Source organism: Sycon ciliatum, chromosome 10 (assembly GCF_964019385.1).
Source record: "Sycon ciliatum chromosome 10, ocSycCili1.1, whole genome shotgun sequence".
Taxonomy (NCBI): Eukaryota; Metazoa; Porifera; class Calcarea; order Leucosolenida; family Sycettidae; genus Sycon; species Sycon ciliatum.
In genome coordinates, this window is record NC_088652.1 from 28,693,577 (window position 1) to 28,718,343 (window position 24,767).

A 24,767-nucleotide genomic window follows, 5' to 3' on the forward strand; every position below is an offset into this window, starting at 1 on the left:
TTCTCACCAGCAAATCACCGACGAAGACACTACAGATCATATCGACATCTCCAGAATGCGAGACCAATCCGGCAGACACACTCTGAAGGTCACAGAGGACTTGGCAAAGGAGCTGATCAAAATAAACACCAACTCCTGAGGGAAACTCTCGTGCAAACAACTTGCAGGAATCTCGCAGAAAAGAGCTACGCCTGCTCCAGAGTCAGTGCAACACTGGTGCAAAACGTTAGGTGCAGTACGCACATGTGCTACATCAAGCAGAAGCTATCACTGCACTACAAGCACCAGCGGCTTGCGTGGGTGGTGATCAGCAAGTACGACAAGCGCAAGAGGCGATTTGAAAACTGGCAGTGATGTGGTGTTGCCTTTTTGCCTCAAACAAAGGCATTTATTGCGACGAACGGGGATAACACATACAGCCACCACACGGGTACTCTCACTCAGCTTCTGAGCGGCAAGATGACAGGCACGACAGGTGACTGCCTTTGAGCGTGATTCGAGACGAGGAGAAGTGGAACAAGCTATGAAACGAGCAGCATCTGTCTGGATTGAATGTTTTGAGCTCTTCCTCCAGCGACGATAGTGGTGAGGAGGATGTGTAACTTGCTAGGATTTTCGGCTGAGTTGCTTTCTGTCGTGTAAAGTATCATATACGTAGCGTTTTCTGATCGTGGCATGCTTCGAATATTTGTATTTTCGTTTTGAGACAAGAGTGAAGATAAGTGGCAATTTTAACTTGGCGGACAAAGTACTTCCTCCGTTAACAAAAACTTGGTGACGGATTTTGATCGATACGAAAACGCTTAGAATAGGTCAAGAACACAGTTTGTATCGCCTGCAAATCACTGGACGAAGGTAGTTCAGCCTATGTACAGCATCTGTACAAGAGAAACTGTTGGCAGAATGAGCAGATAGTTCAGTTTGCGTCGCTTTTGCTCGACTCATTTTTGACCCTGGTTCGCTGCCGTCATCTGCTGCGCGCGAGTCGTCATCTCGTTTGAGTCGTTGTTCAGCTCGTTTCAGCCTTGCCTCGGCTTCTTTGATCACACTTGGCTGAACTTGATGTCGCCGTCGTTGAAGTAAGTGTGCTTTCAAGCTGCGTGATCCGCCGCGGTGGTGATTACTCGTTTCCACCAGGGAGTCGTAAAAATATTTTACGACTCCCTGGTTTCATCTTCGCTCTCCAGAACTCCGCGAAACGAGGAGTAAAGGACTACTAAAGGCACAGCCAAACTGATTCCATTTTCTGTGATTGATACCCTGCCAGCACTGAACGGCAGCGGCTAGCAAGTCCAGTCGACTTTCTTTAGCCACGAGACTTGCGTCGGACTGCAGACTTCTGAAAGAATGCACGGTCATCAGCGTTAATCTGGGCTTTGCGCAGGTTGAACAAGAACCTGAGTTCAGAATTATTTCATTGAGCCGTGCGATCGGAGCACCGCCTTGTTCACTCGCTCATTGTGTGGGCTCGCTGCCCTGTTCCATCGCTCTCAAACTCAGTGCTAGAGTAGTAGAGAGGCCAAGCAGCGTATTACCCCCTCGGAGAAGTGATATTTCATTTTCCCTCACCATTACTGTCCTCACCTATGTTGCCACAGCTCAACTATCGATTCCGCTCGCTTGTTGTGAAAGGTCGCTTTCCTTGCATCGTACCTTTTTCATGGCATGCCAGGGAAGGCCAAGAAAGTGATTGCGACTCATTCCACAGCAGTTTGTGTGCAAACCAGTCTCTGAAAAATCCATCACGAAGTTTTTGTTAACGGAGGAAGTAGGCCATTCACACGACGTGCAAACTCAAATTTATCGTACCGTTTCCAAGGATATTTACTCGCATACGATAAACTTGGACACACGCTTGCAACTAATTTTTGAACTTGGCCTGGGCCCTTGTGCTCACAATTATACTTTGCACACGGGCAAAAGTGCCGATGTTGAAAGTGCGCGCTGCAAATGTAGTGTGTGGGATATTTTTTCAAACGGGAATTTAAAAATTTAAAACCCAGACCCACGGGTACACACCCAGGTCTGCGGGCGTACCTCTGCATACGCACACACACACACACACACACACACACACACACACACACACACACACACACACACACACACACACACACACACACACACACACACATTCATGTGCACAAACATAATTGCAGACACTCCCACGCCCGTCTGTGCGTACAACGACGTACTCACGCGCTCACTCACAAGCAATCAACACATAGGTTTGGGGGTTGCCGTGACTTCAATTTGATTAAAGATAATAGTATGTGATGATAGACTAGTTCCAAGAAAACGAACGATAATAGTTGAGTCACATCATCACATTCGATCGTCAGTGATTCACACTGCCCAGCGGGGGCAAACGCACGAACGGCCCACCGAGGGCTAGCCTGCATCTGCCCACCGTGGACCGGTGGCACGAGCGGCTAGCAAGGCCAACAGCCAGCCCACTGAAGGCTAAGTAATCCTGCCCGCCGTGGGCCGTTAGCATACTGCCCACCAAGGGCGCACAAATGGCCGACGTGGCCAGTAACCTGCCCGCTGCAGGCGCATGAATGGCCGCCGAGGCCAACAGCTTACCCATCGAGAGTTAAAGCATACGGCCCAAGCGAGGGCGCGCGAAGAAGCGTATAGCCCAAGCGAGGGCGCATGATTATAGCCCGACCGAGGGCGCATAATTGTAGCCCGACCGAGGGCGCATGATTATAGCCCGACCGAGGGCGCATGATTATAGCCCGACCGAGGGCGCATGATTATAGCCCGACCGAGGGCGCATGATTATAGCCCTACCGAGGGCGCATGATTATAGCCCGACCGAAGGTGTGTGATTGTAGCCCGACAGAGGGCGCATGATTGTAGCCCGACCGAGGGAGCATGATTTTAGCCCGACGGCGCATGATTATAGCCCGACCGAGGGCGCATGATTATAGCTCGACCGAGGGCGCATGATTATAGCCCGACCGAAGGCGCATGATTATAGCCCGACCGAGGGCGTATGATTATAGCTCCACCGAGGGCGCATGATTATAGCCCGACCAATGGCGCATGATTATAGCTCGACCGAGGGCGCATGATTATAGCCCGACCGAAGGCGCATGATTATAGCCCGACCGAGGGCGTATGATTATAGCTCCACCGAGGGCGCATGATTATAGCCCGACCAATGGCGCATGATTATAGCTCGACCGAGGGTGCATGATTGTAGCCCGACCGAGGGCGCAAGAATAAGTGTATAGCCCAATCGAGGGCGTGCGAATGGCCGCCGAGGCCAGCAACCTGCCTACCGAAGGCTAAAGGATACTGCCCAGCCGAGGGTGCACAACGGACGTCGAGGCCAATAGCCTGCCCACCGAGGGCTAAAGCAAACTTCCCGCCAAGTGATAAAGCATAGTACCCACCGAGGGCCAAAACATGCTGCCCACCATGGGCTGATTATATACTGCCCACCGACGGCTAAATCATACTGCCTATTGAGCAAACGAACAGTCACTGAGGCTGACAACCTGCCCGCCAAGGGAAAAGCATACTGCCCGCTAGGGCCTAAACTATACTGCCCAGCGAGGGCAAATGAACGACCAGCGAGAGAGAGAGAGAGAGAGAGAGAGAGAGAGAGAGAGAGAGAGAGAGAGAGAGAGAGAGAGAGAGAGAGAGAGAGAGAGAGAGAGAGAGAGAGAGAGAGAGAGAGAGAGAGAGAGAGAGAGAGCATGTCTAACACATATGTTGATTTGTGCCTCTGTTTTTTCTAACTCTCTATGAAGGAAGCCAAACAGCTGCAGGCAGGTTAGTGACAAATCAATTCTCAAACTTCTTTTCCGCCAAAAAGTTACGAGTCATGACCAGTGATGCACACGAATAGTCGAATAGTAATAAAGTTCGTTCGAAGAGCTGTACAATCATGTTCTATGTGTGGCATGCATGCTAGTTTTGTACGAGTACATGCGGACCCTGCGCTAGCGGCAATAGAGCTAGGGCCGCTGCTACAGATTACAGTACAGCGGTTACCGTACGTGTACTTGACGAATCCGGGATGTGTGAGCGCTCGCCAAACAGTAGTAGTAACAATAGAGTGCCGGCACTGTAGTACAGTTGCGAAGGGCACGTGTAATTGTACGAGTACAGTGCACACACTGTACTGTTGCGAAGTGGGAGCCCATGGTGCCTTCTTCTTTACTACTTTAGTGCGGTCCAACTCACCCCTCTCTTTCACTTTGAAGAACGTTCTGGACATCCAGTTCGTTTTTGGTGATGGCTTCTGGCACAGCTGGTCGTAGCAGCTCCGTTTAGGAGCACTTCGAGAAAGTTGATGGAGGCGCAAAAGTTCAATGCAAACTCAAGTTCAATGGCTTGACTACGAGCTCAATGCGGGAACATCTTATCCGACGGCGTGTTACTTGCTCGACGGCTGTAGCTGCCACGGATGCGAAGGTATCCCAGGCAAAAAGCACAGACGCAATGCAGAAGTTTCTGGGCCGTCAAGAAATTTCAACGAACACTAGATTATCCGTTCGTTCGAAGATTTGGTATTCGATAGAGTATTCGTTCTTGAAAAATGGGTTAGTGTGCATCACTGATTGGAATACTATTTAGCATCCAATCCCTCACATATTCACACTCAGTCAGGGCAACAAGGACTGGCTTTGGAAACTATGTGTTACTTTGAGTAACTGGTCTCATAATGCAAAAGCTCGAAGAGCTGGCAAGCAATGCTAGGCTGCTAGCGGCAACTTGCTCATGATGAGCAGCAACTAACGAAGCAAATGTCCAGTTGGAAGCAATAGAGCTGTATGTCCCCAAGTAGTACCATTAGCAAGAAAATATGATGGCAGGGTTCTAGCCAGGTCAAAATAGTAGGGGGGGGGGGGGCATGAAAAGTTTGAGCTTCGCGCCATTTGTAGTTTGCACCTGCGCAAGAAATACTTATGTTCTTCTTCGTAGTTTGTAGCAGTTCCCGGTTAGTTTCGAATCGTATCAGTCCGCTTTACTGAATTTCAAGTCAGTAGAAATTTGTGATATCGGATCGTAAAGCTAGCTCCGTGTAGGAGAGTTTTGAGAGACAAAAACAAAATAATTCATCCTGCGCATGGAACGCGAGGATGTCGTCTTCTTCCGCTCCGAAGTACATTAGCCTCTTCCTTCGATACACCGTTGACGATCCGTTTTAGGAGACTCAGTGCAACATGGAATCCAAACTCAAACGAATAAACTTTCATGTACTTGCAACAAAGAGTTGCATCCAGAACAGTCCAGTCTACCGAGGAGAACAAGAAGAGCAACTCGCGTCGCACTCCACTTTGTATTTTGTTGTCGCGGAATTCAAATCGCGATTTTCTCGACATTTTCCATAAACGCTGTGGTCATGTCTTAGCACGCGCTGGCTCAAATAAACAAGGAAGCACAGTGTGCTGAAATGGGCTCGTCTGTAAGGCTAGAATAGTAGATTATTTTTTCGTACTGTTCATATTTGTTAGAATATTTGTTCGTGATTTTGCTATTCTTTGCAACATTGGTAAATAGTGATTTTTGGGTGAACAGGGCACATTTTAGTGCTCTTTTATTGCTTGTTTTTTGGATGAATTGGGCGCAGCATCTGGGGCGAAAAGTGGTACAAGCGTGGTGGTGCTGGTGGTACCGTGTGTGACGCCCCTGGACTCTATAAAGCCCAGTGCCTCAACTTTAGCAACACCATAACAGGTGTCTCCTGTCTGCCAATATTCCGGTGATGGAGTGGTTATTCTGCGGGAAGCAATGACTTTCAGACACACCCGTGACCGTAAACTTGCGAGTCAAGCGGGCTTTCTCATAATACGAGTGCATGCAGTGAAGATGCACTCTCACTTGTTTTGCATTCCTGTTGCCTGTACTGTATGATTTCTTGCTAGCAATACAAAAGAAACAACAAACTGTAAATGTCACCTGCAGTTACACAATATTTTTTGATGTGTGCTGTGCTTATCGTTGTGCCCAGGAGATACTGCTGATCTGCCAAGTATCAGTGAACTCGAAGCAGCAGAGCAGGAGGCAGCCAGGTTGGGCGGTACGACCGTCATCCATTTCCTGCACGTGGCAATACTTGGTGCGGCGCGCGTTGGAAAGACCAGCTTGCTGAAGGCGTTGCTTGAGAAGATGCACGATGAGAATGAACTCAGCACGCCCGGCATGCGCACGTCCTACGCAACTACAAGCATCTCTGATGACTGTCGATTCATCGAATGCCCAGACATGCCAGATGCTCTGAGTCGACTCTACGTCCTCACCATGATGTGCAAACCATCCACTTCGAATCATCCCCAAGACAAAGAGACAACACAAGATGACAGAGAGAGAGCCCCAGCAGGAGAGGATCCTGTGGATGGGACCCATGCAGGACCTATGGAGGACAGCAGTAGCAGTAGCAGCAGCAGCAGCAGCGACGGGCCAGCAATGCGCGAGGAAATCCACAAGACCATCACAGGATTTCTCAACGCAGACCGGGTAAAGTACATCTCTGACCGGGCCAACACGCCCGACTATACCGTCATCACATTCCGCGACCTTGGAGGGCAGCAAGTCTACCAATCCGTGCAGCCCCTCTTCATGGCCAAAAACACAACCTTTATTGCCACATACAACTCTTCTCTGGACCTTCTAGAGACCCTTCCCAAGCTCGATAAATTTCAGTTCAGCCAGGAAGAATGTATCGAGCGGGCCACTCTACCGGCCAATGCGACTCGCCTAGACCAGCTGCTAAGCTGGCTCGACATGCTGCTGCTGAATGCGAAAGCTGACAGCAGCACAGACCAGAGTGCTGCAGATGATGTGTTTGTAGTGGGGTGTCAGAGTGACATGTGGAAGAAAACCGATTTGCCTGATCCTTGTAAACTACTTCGAAAGAATATCGAAGGTTCGCCGTATAAGAAGCTTGTCTGGAACGAAACATCGTACTTCAAAATCGACAGCACCAGATCCACTGGAAGTGCAGCACAAGCAGATGAGCTGCAGCGATTGAGAGAGGCCATCATCGACCGCTGCCGGAAGAGCCAACGTAACATCCCTGTTCCATGGCTCCGATTCTGCATAACAATACACACGCTCAAGCAGGAGGTCGCGTGGCCTTGGATTTCCTTCAAGGAGGCAAAGTTCATAGCGAAGCAAGTCAAGGCTGTTCCACATGACTGCAGTGACCGGCAAATACAGCTGCTGCTGAAGTACTGCCACGAAGCAGGCCACCTGGCGTACTTCCCAACTTTCAAGCTGAAAGACACGGTCATCCTTGAGCCCCAGTTCATCCTGGACTGTGTCAATGCCTTTGTCTACATGAAGTTTGACCGAGACATCACAATGCACGAAGAGCGGCGCTATAAGTCTGGGTTCATGACGGAGTCCCTGGCACGCAAAGCTCTCAACAAGATGTTCGAGGGTCAGTCTTACTGCGACCATGCTAAGGCGTGGCAAGCAGTCAGAGCAAGCAGTGATGGGTTCAAGCTCATTTTTGAAATCCTAGAATGGCTCTCAGTCCTGGCAATTGTGCAGGATGAGCACGAGTTTATTGTACCTGCAATCGTCCGGGACATGGGCACGGACCCCCAGCTGCCTTTTTCCTGTGCCTACGTGTCCTTTAAGCACACAGACAGCGATGAGTTGATGCACTTTCCCGTGTTCCTGTATTGGCAATGCGTGGTGGAGGTGCTGCTGAAGTCACACAATCGCTCGGCTGCCACGCTGTCACGGTGCAGCGTTCGCCTTCGCTGGAACAGCGTTTGGCCGTGGCTGCACCTGCACTATACACGCTACGGCTTACAAGTGTACGTCGAGTGCGAGGGCCGACACGGCGGCAGCGGAAAGTCTACGCTGGATGAAGTCCGGGCAATCGTGCTCACAGTGCTACGGAAGTGGGGCCTGCAGGTCGAAGTGATCAGCACATTACCATGCCCCTGCGGAGAAACATCGGGCGAGGAGTGTTTACAGCATGGCTTATCTACGTGCTGCGCACCAAGCTGTGCGCACGCCTTGGACACTTCCAGCCTAGTGGCTGAAGACTACCCACTGTGTACACGTTCAAAGAAGCGGGATATACAGATGATCCGTGAGCAGGCCATTTTCTGGCTGGGCCTTGACCAGGTGAGAGCCTTGACCTGATTGAATTCCCGCAGCTATGCAAAAGACATTACGTTAGTAGCGCCTGTCGCTAGCTTTATTTCATAATATTATGTTTTTGTGGGGGGGGGGGGGGCACGAACCAAGAGACAATTTCCACCAGGTCTTGTTGTAATTCTTTATTATCTCTGTTTAGGAGGAGAGTGCTTCACACACAAAGTTGCACCATGTCTCTATTTTCTTAAAACTTGCCACGTATTCCCGTCATGTGGATGAGGAGATAACCATTTTGAGCCTACTCTGACTTCGGCAATTATGGCTTGTGCACGTGCGTGTTTGCATGCATGTGTGCTTTTGCTCGTGTGTATTTACATGTATTTGTGTGTGTGTGTGTGTGTGTGTGTGTGTGTGTGTGCGTGCGCGTGCGTGCGGGTGTGTGCGTGCGGGTGTGGGTGGGCATGTGCGGGTGTGTGTGTGGGTGTGTGTGTGTGCGTGAGTGCGGGTGTGTGTGCGTGTGTGGGCGTGGGCATGTGCTGGCGTGTACTTGGTCTCTTGCAATACCTGCAGGATGCATGTGGAAGGCTGTTTGACCCGAGATCGACCTCTCTTCCTTCAGGTTAGTTGGATGCACAATTCAAACAGATCTGCTACTTCCAAATGATGTTTTGCATGATGTCTGCATTCGTGTGAACCTTTAGTGGCAAGGAAACCGGTACGCTGTTCTATTTTCGTTTTGAGCTAGCTATTCCCGTTCGGGTATTGAACACTGCATGAGCACAGGACCATATCTGCTGTGGATAGAATGTAAAATTTGAGCCTCTTCTCACCGCAAGCTGGTGTTTGATCCCAGCCAACACTGCAGTTCTGACTCTGTTTTGGGCCCTGGACAACTGACATTACATTGTCATAGAATTGCTATGGGGTCGCTGTCATATTTTGTCGCCCTGAAGCGAACATCGTTCGTGACAGAGGAGGAGGAGGGTGCGAGGTCGAAAATCATAACTTGCTCTACAATGCACTACGTATACATGCACTTGATGTGTGGTGTCCAGCATTGCAAACTGTGTTCATTTTGGAGGAGTGAGGGGTCCATCCGAGTACGAAATGAACCATGTTTGTTTCAGTGGCGACAATAAACTTCTGCAACAAACCGTGTGTGCGTGCCCACCTGTGTGTGTACATGTATACGTTGCATCTGCATTTGTGTGTGTGTGTGTGTGTGTGTGTGTGTGTGCGTGTGTGTGTGTGTTTGTGCATGTCTCTTGGCCACTCCAATGGCACGCCGTCTGTTTCCTTGCAGCAGAAGCCTGTGCCAGTGTGGACAGTAGAAGCGGTGGTCACGGTGCTCCAGGAAGCGGTCATCACAGCGCTGGTGAAAGCGGTGTTCTTGACCAACAGCTCTCTGACATGACAGCATGGGAGAGTGACGTCTTCACAGAACTTCGGCCTGACCTGGTTTCCACGCTAACTCCAGGTGATATGCGTCGCCAGTGTGAGGCTAAGAAGTTGATTACGCGTGCACAGCGTCAGCTATTTGCATCAAACACTGGCCGTGCAGCGCAGAATGAGGAATTGCTCGATGCACTAAGCACTGGTGATGACGAATCCTTCCACACCTTCCTTGAATGCATCCGTAAAGTCGAGCCACCAGCCAGCGCGAGAAGGTTATTGGCCAAGCTGGAACCCGTCGACAAGTTCCGGGCAGCCCGGCAGTACTGCTGAGGCCGCATTAGCGTCTGCAGGAGCATCTGCTGCTGATCCAGTGGGTAAGTAAAGAGCAGTAGGCTGTACAGGCAGAGGCCAGTTGGGACTTTTGCAGCTCCATAGTTATTTCCGTGGTTTTGGCAGGCCAGCTGGCATCAGGCCAATCTGAGGGCTTTAAGTGGCTAGCTAGCAAGCAGTAGGACTAGGAGGAGTAGTGCGATGGCAGTAGGGCAGTAGCTTTCCAGAATGCCTGAGATTCATTGCAAAATTGATGAAGGGAAACTGAAGTTGTGGTCCGAACAGCTTCCATTTGTAGGGCGTACGGCAATTTTCCGGAATGAATTTGGCACCTATTGGGTATTGAATCCGATTGGGGTATGGCAAGATGTTGAAAAACCCGTATTGTGATTTGTGAATTGTAAATCATTTTTCGTATGTTTGTTCATGTGTGTGTTTTTATCCCATGTATATCTTGATTAGACGAGGATGAGCGTACGGCGACCCATTCCAGCAGCGTGTCTTTCTAACCGATATTTCGCCTTGGTTGGGCAAATAAACAGCGGGAACATTTCGTAAAATGGCGCAAGAGGCCGGGTTATTCGCCGATCTGCAGCAGATAGAAGACTTGAAGAGGATTGAGAAACTAGATGGAACACGCACTCACAACGGAGAGTTGGTCAACATTCTAAGCAGCGAGGAAAAGGCCGGCTACATCAAGCTAGTGATGATCATCAAACGCTGGGGTAACTATCCCGACAAGGTCGACAAGATGAACCAGCTTCTGCCACGACGGGCCCGTGTGTAAACGGTAGGTTGCATTCATTTCTTGCACTACCTGAATTCAAAATAAGTCATTGCAACGTACGTCTGTTGTTTGGCTGCGATGCTGTGTTTCTCATCAGATATTGTCCCAGCTGTGATAGAAAGTATGCTGTTGAGGTATCCGTTATGCATGAATCAAATTGGAGAAAAGTCAAAGTTTCTGACGACTGGAAAATTGGAGCGCATGTACTACTATATGAGCCAGGGACTATAGAAACCGCCCTACGACGTTTGATATCAAAATCAAGTTATGACGTTTCAAAGTCACGTGACTCAAAGTTACGCAAAGCGCAGAACTCGTCACGCTTGTTTTGACAAGACTCAAGAGCTGTCCTCTTGTTAGGACTTAGGTGTTCGGTGAAGGATTCCGAGCTCGAGCGATTGTCGAGTAACTCAAGAGGCTCCACTTACTGTGATTGATTATGGCTACAACATTTAGTAGACGACGCAGCTCGAAGGGTGGCGGAGGTATAGAGGCGCTCTGGCAGGATTTTACAGTGCATCTAATACTTCTCTCTTTCTTCTTACATGTGTGTTCGGGTGACATTTGATCCTTCCTGTATTCCATGATGACATTTGGCTCAGCATCGATGTTCAAATGTGTTTCTCTTTAAATAGAAGAAATCACATGGAAACGAGTTATGAAGCAACTATCCACGACTGTAACAAGATAATAAACGGTCAGAAAGTGCGATAACAGGGCACGAAACTGAAATGTTTCTGAGACATTCAACGACCTCTTTACTCTTTCTTCTGACATGTTTCTTCAGGCGAGACATGGAACCCGTACAACCTGCGCTATCAGCTGCACAATGTTCGGGAGAGGTTAGCCAAGAACTTGGTGGAGAAGGGCGTGCTGACCACCAGCAAGCAGAACTTCTGGCTCTTCGACATGACCACTCACCCGCTTGTCGACCAGACCATCAAACAGAGAGTCGTCGAGAAGGTGCGTGCTCTGACCTGATGTGTGTGTGTGTGTGGGGGGGGGGGGGTTGGGGGGTAGGCAAAGCCCGATTTTGACAGTGAAGCTTAGATATTTTGCTCTCCTTTTGCTCTGATCCGAGGCCAAGTTTGTGTCACATGTGAGAAAACCGATCGAAAGTGGATCACATGTTGGCAAACTAAGAAAAAAATGAGTCACGTGTTGGCAAAAATGTGCGGAGATGAGTCACGTGCACCGTAGAAGTGTGAAATCTCCCAATTTCCAACGAACATACCGATATTTTGCTCCGTTTTGCCAGCAAATTCCCTTGTCAAAATTCTTCGATATTTTGCTAACAGAATTGCTAGCAAAATCGGGCTATGTCTAGTGTGTGTGTGTGTGTGGGGGGGGGGGGGGGGGTGTACACTGGAGGTGTGTGTGTGTGTGGGGGGGGGGGTGTACACTGGAGGTGTGTGTGTGTGTGGGGGGGGGGGGGGGGGTGTACACTGGAGGTGTGTGTGTGTGGGGGGGGGGGGTACACTGGAGGTGTGTGTGTGTGTGTGGGGGGGGGGGGGGGTGTGCACTGGAGGTGTGTGTGGGGGGGGGGGGGGGGGGGGGTAGGCAGGGATGTGTGCATGTGGGGGCGATGAGATGGGTAGGCAGGCATGTGTGCATGTGGGGCCGATGGGATGGGTAGGCAGGCATGTGTGCATGTGAGGGCGATGGGATGGGTAGGCAGGCATGTGTGCATGTGAGGGCGATGGGATGGGTAGGCAGACATGGACGTGCTTTGCTTATTGTCTGGAGGTGTGGTGTGTGGGGGGGGGGGGGGGGGGGTAGGCAGGGATGTGTGCATGTGGGGGCGATGAGATGGGTAGGCAGGCATGTGTGCATGTGAGGGCGATGGGATGGGTAGGCAGGGATGTGTGCATGTGGGGGTGATGAGATGGGTAGGCAGGCATGTGTGCATGTGGGGGCGATGGGATGGGTAGGCAGGCATGTGTGCATGTTAGGGCGATGGGATGGGTAGGCAGACATGTGTGCATGTGAGGGCGATGGGATGGGTAGGCAGACATGGACGTGCTTTGCTTATTGTCGGTGAAAACCAGCCGCATGGGCTAGTGTGTGTCAGTGCCTTGTACAGTTGTGGCAAGTGAAATCCGACACTTGCCATAGGGGACAGCACCACAACTGGACATCAATGATCTATTGCACTGCACCTAATTGGTGCATTAGAGCCGTATGCATCCCAGACAGGTCGAAAGGTCACAGAGTCGATGCACACAGTTCACGGACGTGGTACACATAAGGAGTATTGGCATCCAGTGCCCATTCATATTTCATTATTTGGGAACACCTTTGAACCTCTCAGGTGAACTTTGACCGTGATGAGTACGAGTACTGACTACTATCATGAGACAGATAAAAGTTGTATGTAACACATGTACTGCGTATGCAGGGCCGCTGCACACTACATGGTTTGTATGTAACACATGTACTGGGTATGCAGGGCTGCTGCACACTACATGGTTTGTATGTAACACATGTACTGGGTATGCAGGGCCGCTGCACACTACATAGTGTAATCAGTCCATTAGGGCCAGGTTCCACTGCTGCTCTGCGGCACTTGGTTGCATGCAGCGGAGCAACGCGGCTCCACTGACACTCGCCATTCGTGGTACCGCGGGCGTGCTCCACGTTTTTTGATGACGTTCTACCTGCCTGCGCGGGCGAAATCAAAAAATCATACCTTGACCGGTATGGTGTGGTTTGCTGTGTGTTATCATTGTTGTTGTGCTACAGGTGCAAGATTCACTGCTGTCACGCTGGCAGAACGACCCTCATCGCATGGACCGACGCCAGCTGGCCCTCATCTTCCTGGCGCATGCGTCCGACGTCCTCGAGAATGCGTTTGCCCCACTGAGCGACGAGGATTACGAGGTGGCAACGCAGCGAGTCCGCGAGCTGCTCGATCTCGACCCGGAGGTCGAAGCTCTCAAGCCCAACGCCCACGAGATGACCTGGGCCGTTGCCGCCGCATTCACAAAGTAAATCATGCCACGACACCTTGCGTCGCACCGACATTCTTTTTCAGGTACTGTAGTCGAATACTCGGACGTTGTCCGTGCGCTGTTTTTTAGCCTGTCGGTCGGCAACCTCTGGACTCTCGTCACAACGATCAGTGCCTGGTTGTTTCGTCCATTAACTTTGTGTTTGTGTGCCTCCATGACAGTGGCAAGAATGGTGTAGCTGCGCCACTGCTCTCTATCCCACCATGGCTGGGTTTCTGATCTGCCAGCGAAACTTTTGTCGTTTTGCACGCCCAGCCCTGTACTGGTCAGAACTGTACATTTGTATACATAGCATACCTTCCACCCTCCCCCCCCCCCCCCCCCCCCCCCCGTGCCAAGTACAACCTCTGCTTGCCTTTCTAGTCCTGTGCATGTCGTCTGCTGTTGCTCACACTTAGATTACTACTGTTGTCTTGATCCTACCGTGCTGTGTGTGTGCCCAAGAGTGCAAGCTCTCGCCTCGTCTCTCATTAGCTCCAGCGTACCCTCCCTTCCCCCCCCCCCCCCACGGGTGTCCCACGGTTCCGCTCTCTATCTCTGCCTATTTATCTCTTCTTTGTTTACACCCTGCCCCCAGGATCGGTTTACTCCGCTGCTGGTCTCCATTCTATGTGTGTGTCCCCAACCCCAGGAGCGTTCAATGTATCCCTTGCTGAGCATCTAGATGAGCAGATGCTTTTAGTCCAACCCCAGTAGAGTTGTTTATTAGTTTTATCACGTGCGCTGCTGCCGGCTGCATTACCTCGCGCCATTACTGTCGTTCATTTGCTTGCTGTGTAACCTACCCTAACTCGACTAACTGTCTCACGTGGCCTACTGCCACCGCGGGCACAGTTTGTCGGTGAATGCTCGTGCCGCCGCTGCCCTAGGCCAATGTAACAAGATAAGCATTTTATCTTCTTCATTTTACGTGCATGCGTTGCCCTCTTTTCTCGTTGCACTCTTCTGCGGAATGTTGTGTCTACGTCTGTTCCGTCGGTCCTCGCGCTTCTTCTGACCCCCACGTGGGTGTTCGCATTCGTTATTTTGATTGGCCCCAGGTGACGTGCTGACTGTGACCGCCACTGTATTGTTTTGTTCGTGGATCAGCTTGCACGCTGTCTTAAAAGTGTTTGCATGCGCTCTCTGCTGTCTATTGTGAATGTCTATATCACTCTCTCTCTCTCTCCCTCTTTCCTGTGGTTTTGTCGGTTGTTGTTTTTATGTGTCCTTTGTGTAGTGTCCGTTACCAATTCATGCTGGATGTTGTTTCAGGCATGCTTGAGAAAAGCTTACCCCCTCCGCGTTTATGTGTTGTGAGTCTGTGTAAGTCTTTGTGTGCGTGTGTCAGCTAGTTCGGTTAGCGGGTGCACTAACGCTAGGTAGTGGCTGGATCTGTTGCTCCTCTGCTTGAAGGTGTATTGTCGTGTCAGCCACCTTTGTTGGTTGCGGGGCCATATACATTACATAATATATTATGTTGTTGGTTTGACAGCATGAAACAAGGTGGAGGACATTGTGTTGGGAAACAGTGACCTTACTACAACCATCCACAAGTTAATCTAATACTAGCATTGTACTTCAGTACTAGTATTGCATTTTCTAATATCATGTACGTAATTTACGTCCATGTATGTAATGTACATCCATGTATGTAATTTACGTACATGTATGTATGTGCTTTCTATTGGAAGTATACATGTACCTGTTGATCAATGGACTGCCCAACAATATCAGGTCCATGCACTGTGATTTTAGCAATCTAGAATAATATTGTTACTTGTTGCTTGTCACCGGTTACTTATTACCTCAGTTCCCTGGATGCATGCAGCAGGGGTAAATGCAGTTGGATCCAGGTCCAGAAAATGATGATGCCGTGAATTTGTTTCTGCACGCTGTCCTCACCTGGGACGTGCATTGGGATCGCTTTCAAGTCAGAGAAAGTGGGAATTTCAGGGGTAGTCGGCCGCTGCATGCATGCGCGGCTGTCCACAGTTCCCTTTTGAATCTCTCCCGTCCCGGGGGACACCCATGTGACATACAGTTACTGGCATTGTGTGTGTGTGTGTGTGTGGAGGGGGGCACTTGTACGCTGAACATTCCATTATCCTCATAATACTAAAATTTTGACTAGTTTGAGGGAAAGATTATTATTATTATAATAATCGCACACCGGCCTGTTTGCTAGATGATCAGTGTATGGTGGCTCCAGCGTGCATGCAGGAACATAGTTTGTCCTCCTGTCAACCATCACCAAAAAAGTAGCTGACATTTAACACGCGTTTCAAGTTCACTATTACAGTGAATGTATGAGTTTGCGGGTGAAACATTTTCTCTTTCCTACAATGTGATCACTACTCTAGACTAGAGCTAAGTACAAAAGTAAAAATAACTGTCAGTGCCTTCTCCAATACATGTACTTGATAAAGTGTGTGGCGACGACGGTAAAATAATTTTGTGACCGCTAAAGCTGAAACTAAAGTGCTACATGTGCATGTATGCAACAGTCATATACATAATTTTAGTAATAAAAAGAAGAGATAAATCAGTGATGTGAAAACGATGTTCAGTGTTTTGCAGAGCTACATTTTGTATGGGAACGAGCTTGTCAGCTCGAATGCCTTTCTTCCAACAAAAAGAGAGAAAAGATCATTTTTAGATAAACGCACTTTGGGTGGAAAAGCCGACCGGTCAGTTGAAGAACTAGACTTCAGAATTGTAATAACAACATACAGTAGGAATTCAAATTTGGACTTCACGGAGAATTTCAGGAAATTAGAGTCCCGGTGGTGTGACTGATGATTTTTTCTTTCTTTGATATCTGGCTTGCAAGTGTTGAGTTTCGGAGAGAAAAGAGCAGTATGTGGCATGTGGCCTCTAATTTCCTAAAAACATACAGTAGGAGTTATTAGAAACAGGGGGAAATAGCCACAATATTCAATAGCACCTATTACGTCCTTCCTGCAGGATATGTGCAACTATTTGTGCCACGAGACAGATCATTAAACAGTTGACACTCATTAAAAGCGCCTCGGAAAACACGCAACAACGCACAGACACACACACACTGGATGTGCTGTGGATAGACTTCATCAACAGGTCCCAATGCCATGGTGCAAACCGCGCCTGCAGCTACCCAGGAGCGCGTCAACTGTCTCGGCTGAATGCTCAGGAGAGCAGTGATAATCAGAAGAAGATTGATCAGGAAGAGGATCAGCCGTCAAACGCTTGCCGTTGACTGGAAGAGCAGAGAAAAGAAATCCGCTGCCCAGCCATAACTAACGCTCACTTGCTGCCTAGATCAGAAGAGATGGGCTCAATCTCCAGACAGGTAACCATGGTAACTGCTTTGACTGTCTTTAGTCTCATCAGCAGAGCTCTGACTGTCTGAGTGACTGGCCAAACAATTGCAAAAAAAGACGCAGAAATAGAGACAGCTAACGTTACATGTAGACAGGCCGACACCTAGATATTGTCTAGAGAGCAGCAGTTGTAACGGCTCTCCATGCGGTGCGGCGATGCGTTTCCCGTCCTAGCACGCAGGCACTTTATTTCATTCTCACTCGACACACCCTCTGCCCTTGAGTTCTCTATCCTTTGCAAAGCAGCTCGTCCCAATCGGGATAGAGCTCGGCGCGTAGGCGCTTCACGTAGTCGCCAATGTTGGAATACTTGCCGTCCATCAGGCGCCGCGGCTCAGAGTCCGGGATCAGGTAGTAGAGAGACGCCATCATGCCGAACACGCCGGCATCGTATGACGTCATCGTGTCGCCCATGACGTAATGGCTGGAGCCTAGCAGCGCGGATAGCGAGCCGAGGTCCTTGCCGACAATGGTGGCCACCTCGGCGACGGAGTGCTGGCCCAGGCCCTGCGCGTTGAGCACGGCCTCGAGCGTCTTGCCGACCTTCAGGCGCACCATCCAGTAGAAGAAGAAACCGGGGTTTGTCTCTAACATGTAGGGCATGTCCTGCATGTGTCTAACCCTGGCATGATGGTGAGGTAGAGCCCTGCACAGTGACACAACATCAATGATGAGGGTAAGTAGATACCCAGTCATCCCCAATCCCCCCCCCCCACACACACACACACATGCACGCACGTGCGCACCAGATGAACGTAAGAACTTGGTTTGGGGTCAGATCCTGACCGTGTTTGGGGTCAGAAGGTCATGACTGTGTGTTTGAGGTCAGCAGGTCATGACCGTGTTCGGGGTCAGAAGTCCATGACTGTGTGTTTGGGATCAGAAGGTCATGACTGTGCTTGGGGTCAGAAGGCCATGACCTTGTTTGGGGTCAGAAGGTCATGATGGTACTATCATAGTGGGCGGATCGTTTTTATTCCTATCCAAATTAACAACAGCAGCCATCAAAAAGAAGGCATAAAGCAACAGCAACAGCAAGAAACACCCAATTTACTAAAAATGAGATTATGATATCATATTTTCAACTTCCCTCAAAATCTAAAGAACTCTTCCTCTCCTCTCCTCTATGCGCTCTCACAGCCGACTCACTGCTGCCCTCGGTAGCCATTACACACACCAACAGCTATACAAGGAAGGGTTGCAGGTAGATACTGAAATTTCTCCTGACAGCTGTTTCGCCTTCATAAGGCTCATCAGAGAAGGTGATATTGAATAGGATGATATCAGGTGGAGATGGTCAGATTTATACTACAAAACATGATGAGCCTTACGATGAGCCTTATGAAGGCGAAACAGCTGTCAGGAGGAATTTCAGTATCTACCTGCAACCCTTCCTTGTATAGCTGTTGGTGTGCGTAATGGCTACCGAGGGTAGCAGTGAGTCGGCTGTGAGAGCGCATAGAGGAGAGGAGAGGAAGAGTTCTTTACATTTTATTGGCCGAATAGTACCGTTCACCATTTGAAATTCCCTCAAAACCGAAAGAAAAAAGGATGAACTCAGGCGCCATGTTTTCCATGTCAACGTCACAGAAACTGCTCTGCGTGCTCCATCGCGTTCGCATGGGAACTGACTGCTCTGCGTGCTCCATCGCGTTCGTCTGGGAACTGACTGTTCTGCGTGCTCGATGTGCTTGCCCTGCTATCAGATCACCCCTGGCGAACACGCCCCTAGGTCTACATGCACATACATGTAACCGCCGTTTACGAGTACGATAACACCATGCAGGACCGCCGGAAGCTAGCAGTTTTCAATAGGTCCGGTCCTACCATAGTCTTTCATACAGTTTGTGTAGAATATGGCGGGGACGTATGCCCTCCTCAGCATTGCCAGCAGCTACATGTACAAAGTTGGTCCGGTGTCAGGGGCGAACATAGGGCGGTTCCCGGGATGCCCGGGAACCAGTACAAAAAATTCCATGTGGGTACAGAGAATTATTTGTTGATCCAGGCCCAGCGCTCACAGTGCAAGTGCATGCCTGGCATCTGCCTGACGGTCCGATCGAGGACGGTGACTAGCCCAGGTGTGAAAGTAGTGCTGGGACACAGCGTACTGAACACAGAACTGGGTTCAACAAAGTCTCTACTGTAGTTACATCGCCGGATTCCTCGATCTCAGAGTCAAATTTTCCTTTGGAGTTTGTTTGACAAAGTAATTAGTTGGTCGTGTTTTGACAATGCTTTCGCTTTGTGGAAAAGCGTCGACATCCAGAGGGCCAGCGCTCTATTCAGAGCTATTTTGAGCTGCAGACAAAGCGTGTAGCGAAGGTCAAGCGATAGATGAGAATGCAGACGCACCTGACTTGCAAGCGAAGTAACGAGCAGCGTTGAGGAAGAAATCGTCGGCGAAGCTGTAGAGCGACCGTTGTTGGAAGCTGCTGGATCATCCAAAACTAACTTCAATGACATGGGAGTGTGTTGGACGGGATATTCTGAAAGTCGACGTCCACAGCGGAATCCAGTCCCCCGAAATTTGCTGGACACGGAAAAGATTTCCGTCATCGACAATCATTGTAAGCCACCAAAGGCGAAGGATTTCGTTTCCTGTGCGTGTCCAGACGGATGGCAAACAGCGCCACTTTCAAATATCCTTGTTAGAGGAGTTACCCTGGATAGTCTTTTGACAGGCATGCAATGGTGGCTTCTGCTTGCCCTGTGTGATGTTTGCTCCAGATGATTCGAAACTTAGGCAGCTTTCAAGACCGCATGCAATCGTCATGTTGAACAAAACATCCATAAAACGGGGTAAAGTTCTGTCCTTTAAAATCATAAATGCGTAGCAATGACATCATCGTCCAGCAGCTTGTGGATGTTAATTTCACCCAGTCTGAGGAGAATATGCAGAAACTCCGTGGGATACGAAAAACAGCACTTCAAATGTGTGGAATGTTGGTGCATCAGTTGGCATGGGAACCACTCCTGGAGGCGAGCGGCGTACGCCCCTGGGTGTTAACCTGACCGGTTCCGGCGGGCCTGTGTCATGTACACGTACAGGGTTCTACCCAGGGAAAATTGTGGGGCCTGGGGAGGGGGGTTAGGGCAACCAAACAGTTCGCCTATTTTTTCGCCGGTTCCACTATTGCTTTGTCACAAAAAAATGTAACACACTGGTACGGCTGCACAGAGCACTCGGAACGAACGATTGATTTGTGACGGTATTTTCGTTGTGCGAGCTGAAGAATCGCAAGAGTCGAAAAATGAGTAGGGTGGTGCGCTAGCAGAGTAGGGGGGGGGGGGGGCATCAGTGTAGTGGGGGGGGGGGGGGGGGTCGGAGTAGTGGGGAGCCCCCCCCCCCCCCCCCCGCTAGAACCCTGATCTACATTGAACATGTACATGTTTATAATTGTACACGTACATCTACAATCACAAAGGCAGAAGAGAACAGAGACAGCCGGCTAGGTCATTGTTGTAACTCAAGCAGCAGCTCTACCGTCGGTATCTCAGAACTCGCAGCGCCGAGAACTGGCTCACGTTCGTAACTCAACGCAATAGGACCACAACACAACTGAGAGAAGCTAAATCCGCCTTCGTATCCACTACCGCGCAAGGCGACGTAACTGGTGTCCCGCAGCGAAACCTGTACCAGTTAATGAAGTCACTGCGGTCGTCCCCGAAAAAGGAGCTTCCACCTATTTCAGCGAACAAAACAGATCAGACGGAGAAAAGGCGGAAGCGTTTAACAATTTTTTTCATTTCGGAAAACCGGAAGTCCGTCTCCGGACCAACTGAAGCCTTGCCAGAGATTGGGGCGTCACGCATCATTGGAAGCGAACTGAAGGAAATCATCACCACCCAGGAGGAGGTCAGAAAACTCCTTTCCGCTCATGATTTCCGGAAGTCGGCTGGGTACGATGGCATCCCGACGAAATTGCTCAAGATCTCTGCAGACGAAATATCGTGCTCCCTCGCAACGCTTTTCAATGAGTCCTTCTCGCGAGGCGAGCAGCCACAGGACTGGCGCGACGCCACTATCAGTCCTCTACACAAGAAAGCCTCTCATGCAGAGGTCACCAATTATAGGCCAATCTCGCTCCTGAGCATTGTCAGCAAGGTTCAGGAGAGGATTGTTGACCAACGCCTCTACACCCACATCGAGCCCCGCCTACCCGCCGACCAATCTGGTTTTCGATCTAAGGATAGTACTGAACTACAGCTCTCCCGCCTAGTGCATGAGATTTACGCCAGCCGAGATGCTGGTCAGGCAGTGTCAGCATGCTTCTTTGACTTATCAAAGGCTTTTGACCGAGTCTGGCATGCTGGCCTCCTGGCCAAACTCGAGCACCTTGGTGTCCGTAGCATTGCCCTTACCTGGCTCACAAGCTACCTGACTCGCCGCCGACAACGCGTCAAGGTTGGCCCGCTTTGTCATCATGGAAATCCATTCCAGCTGGAGTACCCCAGGGCTCTGTCCTGGGGCCTCTTCTTTTCCTGGTGTACACGATCGACCTCCCCCCAGCATGTACAAACTCCCACACCAAATGCAGCCAGTTCGCCGATGACACGGCACTCATCGCGACGCATTACGCGAGGAATTTATCAGCTGCATTCCTCCAACGTGCCGTGGACGCAGCAGGACGATGGTTGAAGGATTGGCATCTCCTCGTCAACACCATGCAAACCGTCGTCCTTTCCTTCCAACCCCAACACACCATCCACGTCACGCTCCACTCGACTAGGCTGCAGCAGGTCCACCAACATAGGCACCTTGGTGTTACACTCCAAGACGATATGCGATGGACCCAACACATCATAGAAACCACCAACAAAGCCAAAAAACTACTACACCAACTCCACAAGACACGTGGCACAATGAACGCTTCCAGCCTATTTACACTCCCTACATCCGACCCGTTCTCGAATATGGCCTCCTTGCCCTCTCCAACACCACACAGCAACAGCGGGACACACTGGAGAGAATTCAACGCCGTGCTATACGCATCTGCCTTCGGATTCCCCTCTTTGCACCAGTTCACCACAGTTCCCTCCTCCATCACGCAAAGCTTCCCACCCTGAGCTCACGACTCCTTGTTAAACAAGTCCTACTAGCATGGGACATCCACCACCAAATCTCCCCACCACACCTGCAACAACCACATCTTGCACCACAACGTCAACACCAACCATACACCCTTCGACAGACAAGGACCTACTCCATCGGACACGCACATACAAACAGGCACCGAGATTCCCCCATCAACAGTGCCCTGACCCTCTACAACTCCCTCCCTATCGACGTCACAACCCAACCTCGTAGAAATTCTATCCGAAACAATGCATCCAGTCTTCTTTTGAGCAGTACCTGTTCCTGCTCCGCGCATCCCCCTGGTTTCTGATATCTCGAAAGTGTACTTTTAACCATCTCCATCACCCCTGCTAACGGTATTGCCCCCGTTTGTTTTTCATGATCCATTGCTTCTTGCCTCCCCGGTTAATTTCCATCTATAAATAGCTGTTTATAGCTGTTTCTGGCTAGTATCACTATCAGTTCTATCACACTTATCAATCGTCCTTATTGGCGTCACGCCATCGTGAAAAAAACAAACAAACAAAAAACGCTGCGTTCAGTGCACTTAGCAAAGCTAAGGCAATCCTCAGACAACGGATCAGTTGTCTGAGGATTGCCGCTTAGGCCACCCTTTCTTTTTTCGTTGTTTAACGTCCGCGCCCGCGTACCTTTTTGCCTCCGACCGGAAAAAAAACAAGAAAGTAGAAGTACCAATAATATGCGAAGTTGTAAATACATGATTGTGTAGTTTCACAGTGTGCCGATCATGACCTTAAACTTATAATCTTGCCTCCCGGGCATGCCTTTGTCTTGTGTTCTTTTTCTTTTTTTGTTGGCTTTTAAATATCGTACGGTGTGTGTCCTAGTAAAAATCCAGATGTAATGAATTCATGACATGCTAACTCCATGCTATGTACCTGTTTTTGTTGGATTCATCAGGCATGTACTCCAATGTCCCATCAAAGAGTGTTGTTCTATGCCTGCAAGTGCCGTTAGACCCAGAAATATTGTATATATCACATGCTTTACTGGTCAAAATGTTTGATTGGGGTTTCCAGTTTTTGGAATGGGCTTTTGTTTTTTTTCCGCCCTCCCGCGTACCTTTTCGCGAAAAAAAGGACGTTAAACAATGAATTAACAAAGGGTGGCCTTAGCTTTGCTACGTGCATGAAACGCAGCATTACAACAATGACCTAGCCGGCTGTCTCTGTTCTCTTCTGCCTTTGTGGTAATGCTCCATCCTTGTGGTGTTGAGCACTCTAGGCAATCTGGGAACTCTCGCTATTTAGATCTACGATCATGTACATGTAGATTTGACACTGCGCGGAAGAGCGGGGTATACGGGTACTGTCATTGACCACTTACATTATCGTGTTTTCTTCCAGCATCTGTTCCATGGCGTGTGCGACAGCTTTCTGCCTCTAATCAAGGTGATCATTCATCGTCAGATTGAAGCGCTTTATCAGGAATTCAATGATGAAGTCCGAATCGGCCACGGTCTCTCCGTCGAGCTCAATGAAAGGTAATTTCCCCTTCGGGCCCATTGTGTACGACCCTGTAACTATGTAGTCGATCTTGGCCATGCGGAGGAATGTTTCTACCTTCCAACAGTACGGCGACGGGCTGGGTGATCTGGTGCAGCGAGGGAATTGGTACAGATACACCACGCCAGGCTTCCTCAGTGCAGCCTCCATAGTACTGCAGTTATGGTCTACGGAGAGGCTACCTTGCCAACCTTTTCTCTAAGAGCAGCCTCTATTTCTCCTCAGCAAAAGCCGCGCAAACAGCCTAAATACTAACTGAATAGTTTGACGAATGAACTGGTCATTTCAAGTATTTGAAACGATTCCACAATCGATAATCATCCACGCGACAGAAAAGCAGTGTTGTGGAATGAGTCATTTGCACGTCGATATGGATCAAAGAGAAGAACGTCACAATCGATATCATCACTCTTCTTGACACGTCGAGTTTTATTTCAAGTGCAGCTAGTGTTGTGCAGTGACATGAAGCCATCATGATGGCAGCTGTGCTGCTGCCAGTCTCTGCGCCAAACTGTCTGAGATTGTCAAGCGAATCCCTTGGCTTTGAGTCGAGGAAGCCTGGACATCAGGCGATCGAGTTTTCCCTCCCGCGCTTCGCTTTGTGGTGACTTGTACAGCCGAAGCTCCTGCGGACGTGAAGCACGCAATGTCGTTCGCCGCGGAAGCCTGCGTTCGTATTTCCTCAGGTAAAACCTTGCTGGCTTCAACTATTCCTTTCAAGCCTTGATTGTCGTAAGTCACACACGTGAAAAGTCTGTTCAAAAGATCAGGAATGATGTGCACCCAGGCCAGATGATGGCAAAACCAGGGAGTTCTATTCAGTATTAGTCCCTGACCCTGATCTAAACTAAAGCAGTAAAGCAGTAAAGCAGTAAAGCAGTAAAGCCGTAAAGCCACACAAGATACTACAACTGTACAAAGTAGGTACATGTACATCATCATGCAGTGTGACTACTGACTGCTGACTACTGTCCTTCACTGGTGACATGATAGTGACTGAGTCAGGCTGTGCTCTCTACACTGAGTCTGTATCTGAATGGTCCAAATCATTTGGCAAATGACTGTAGAGTGTACTACTAGTAGTAGTGCACCGTGCAATCTATTCTGTAGGCAGTGTGCAAGCATACGACATCGTATACAAACACACTTGAACTGCCCTTGCATATCGTCATACCGTGTGACGTGATGCGTACATGATGACCATGCCAGCCTAGTCTTTAT

At 49.6% G+C, this 24,767-nt stretch overlaps 2 protein-coding genes across 2 annotated transcripts; one reads left to right on the forward strand and one right to left on the reverse strand.

Moving 5' to 3' along the window:
* The first annotated feature begins 10,264 nt into the window (after nt 1-10,264).
* Nucleotides 10,265-14,873, forward strand: LOC135825943 (Golgi phosphoprotein 3-like). The gene is made up of 3 exons (XM_065338586.1): nt 10,265-10,591; nt 11,376-11,551; nt 13,331-14,873. The coding sequence occupies exons 2-3, from the start codon at nt 11,498-11,500 to the stop codon at nt 13,577-13,579; spliced, it is 303 nt and encodes a 100-aa protein (XP_065194658.1). The 5' UTR covers nt 10,265-10,591; nt 11,376-11,497; the 3' UTR covers nt 13,580-14,873.
* Nucleotides 14,874-15,844: 971 nt separating this feature from the next.
* Nucleotides 15,845-24,075, reverse strand: LOC135825670 (uncharacterized). Its single transcript, XM_065338292.1, has 2 exons — nt 23,368-24,075; nt 15,845-17,586 (listed from the first exon to the last, which is right to left on the reverse strand). The coding sequence occupies exons 1-2, from the start codon at nt 23,397-23,399 to the stop codon at nt 17,169-17,171; spliced, it is 450 nt and encodes a 149-aa protein (XP_065194364.1). The 5' UTR covers nt 23,400-24,075; the 3' UTR covers nt 15,845-17,168.
* Between the last annotated feature and the right edge of the window lie 692 nt (nt 24,076-24,767).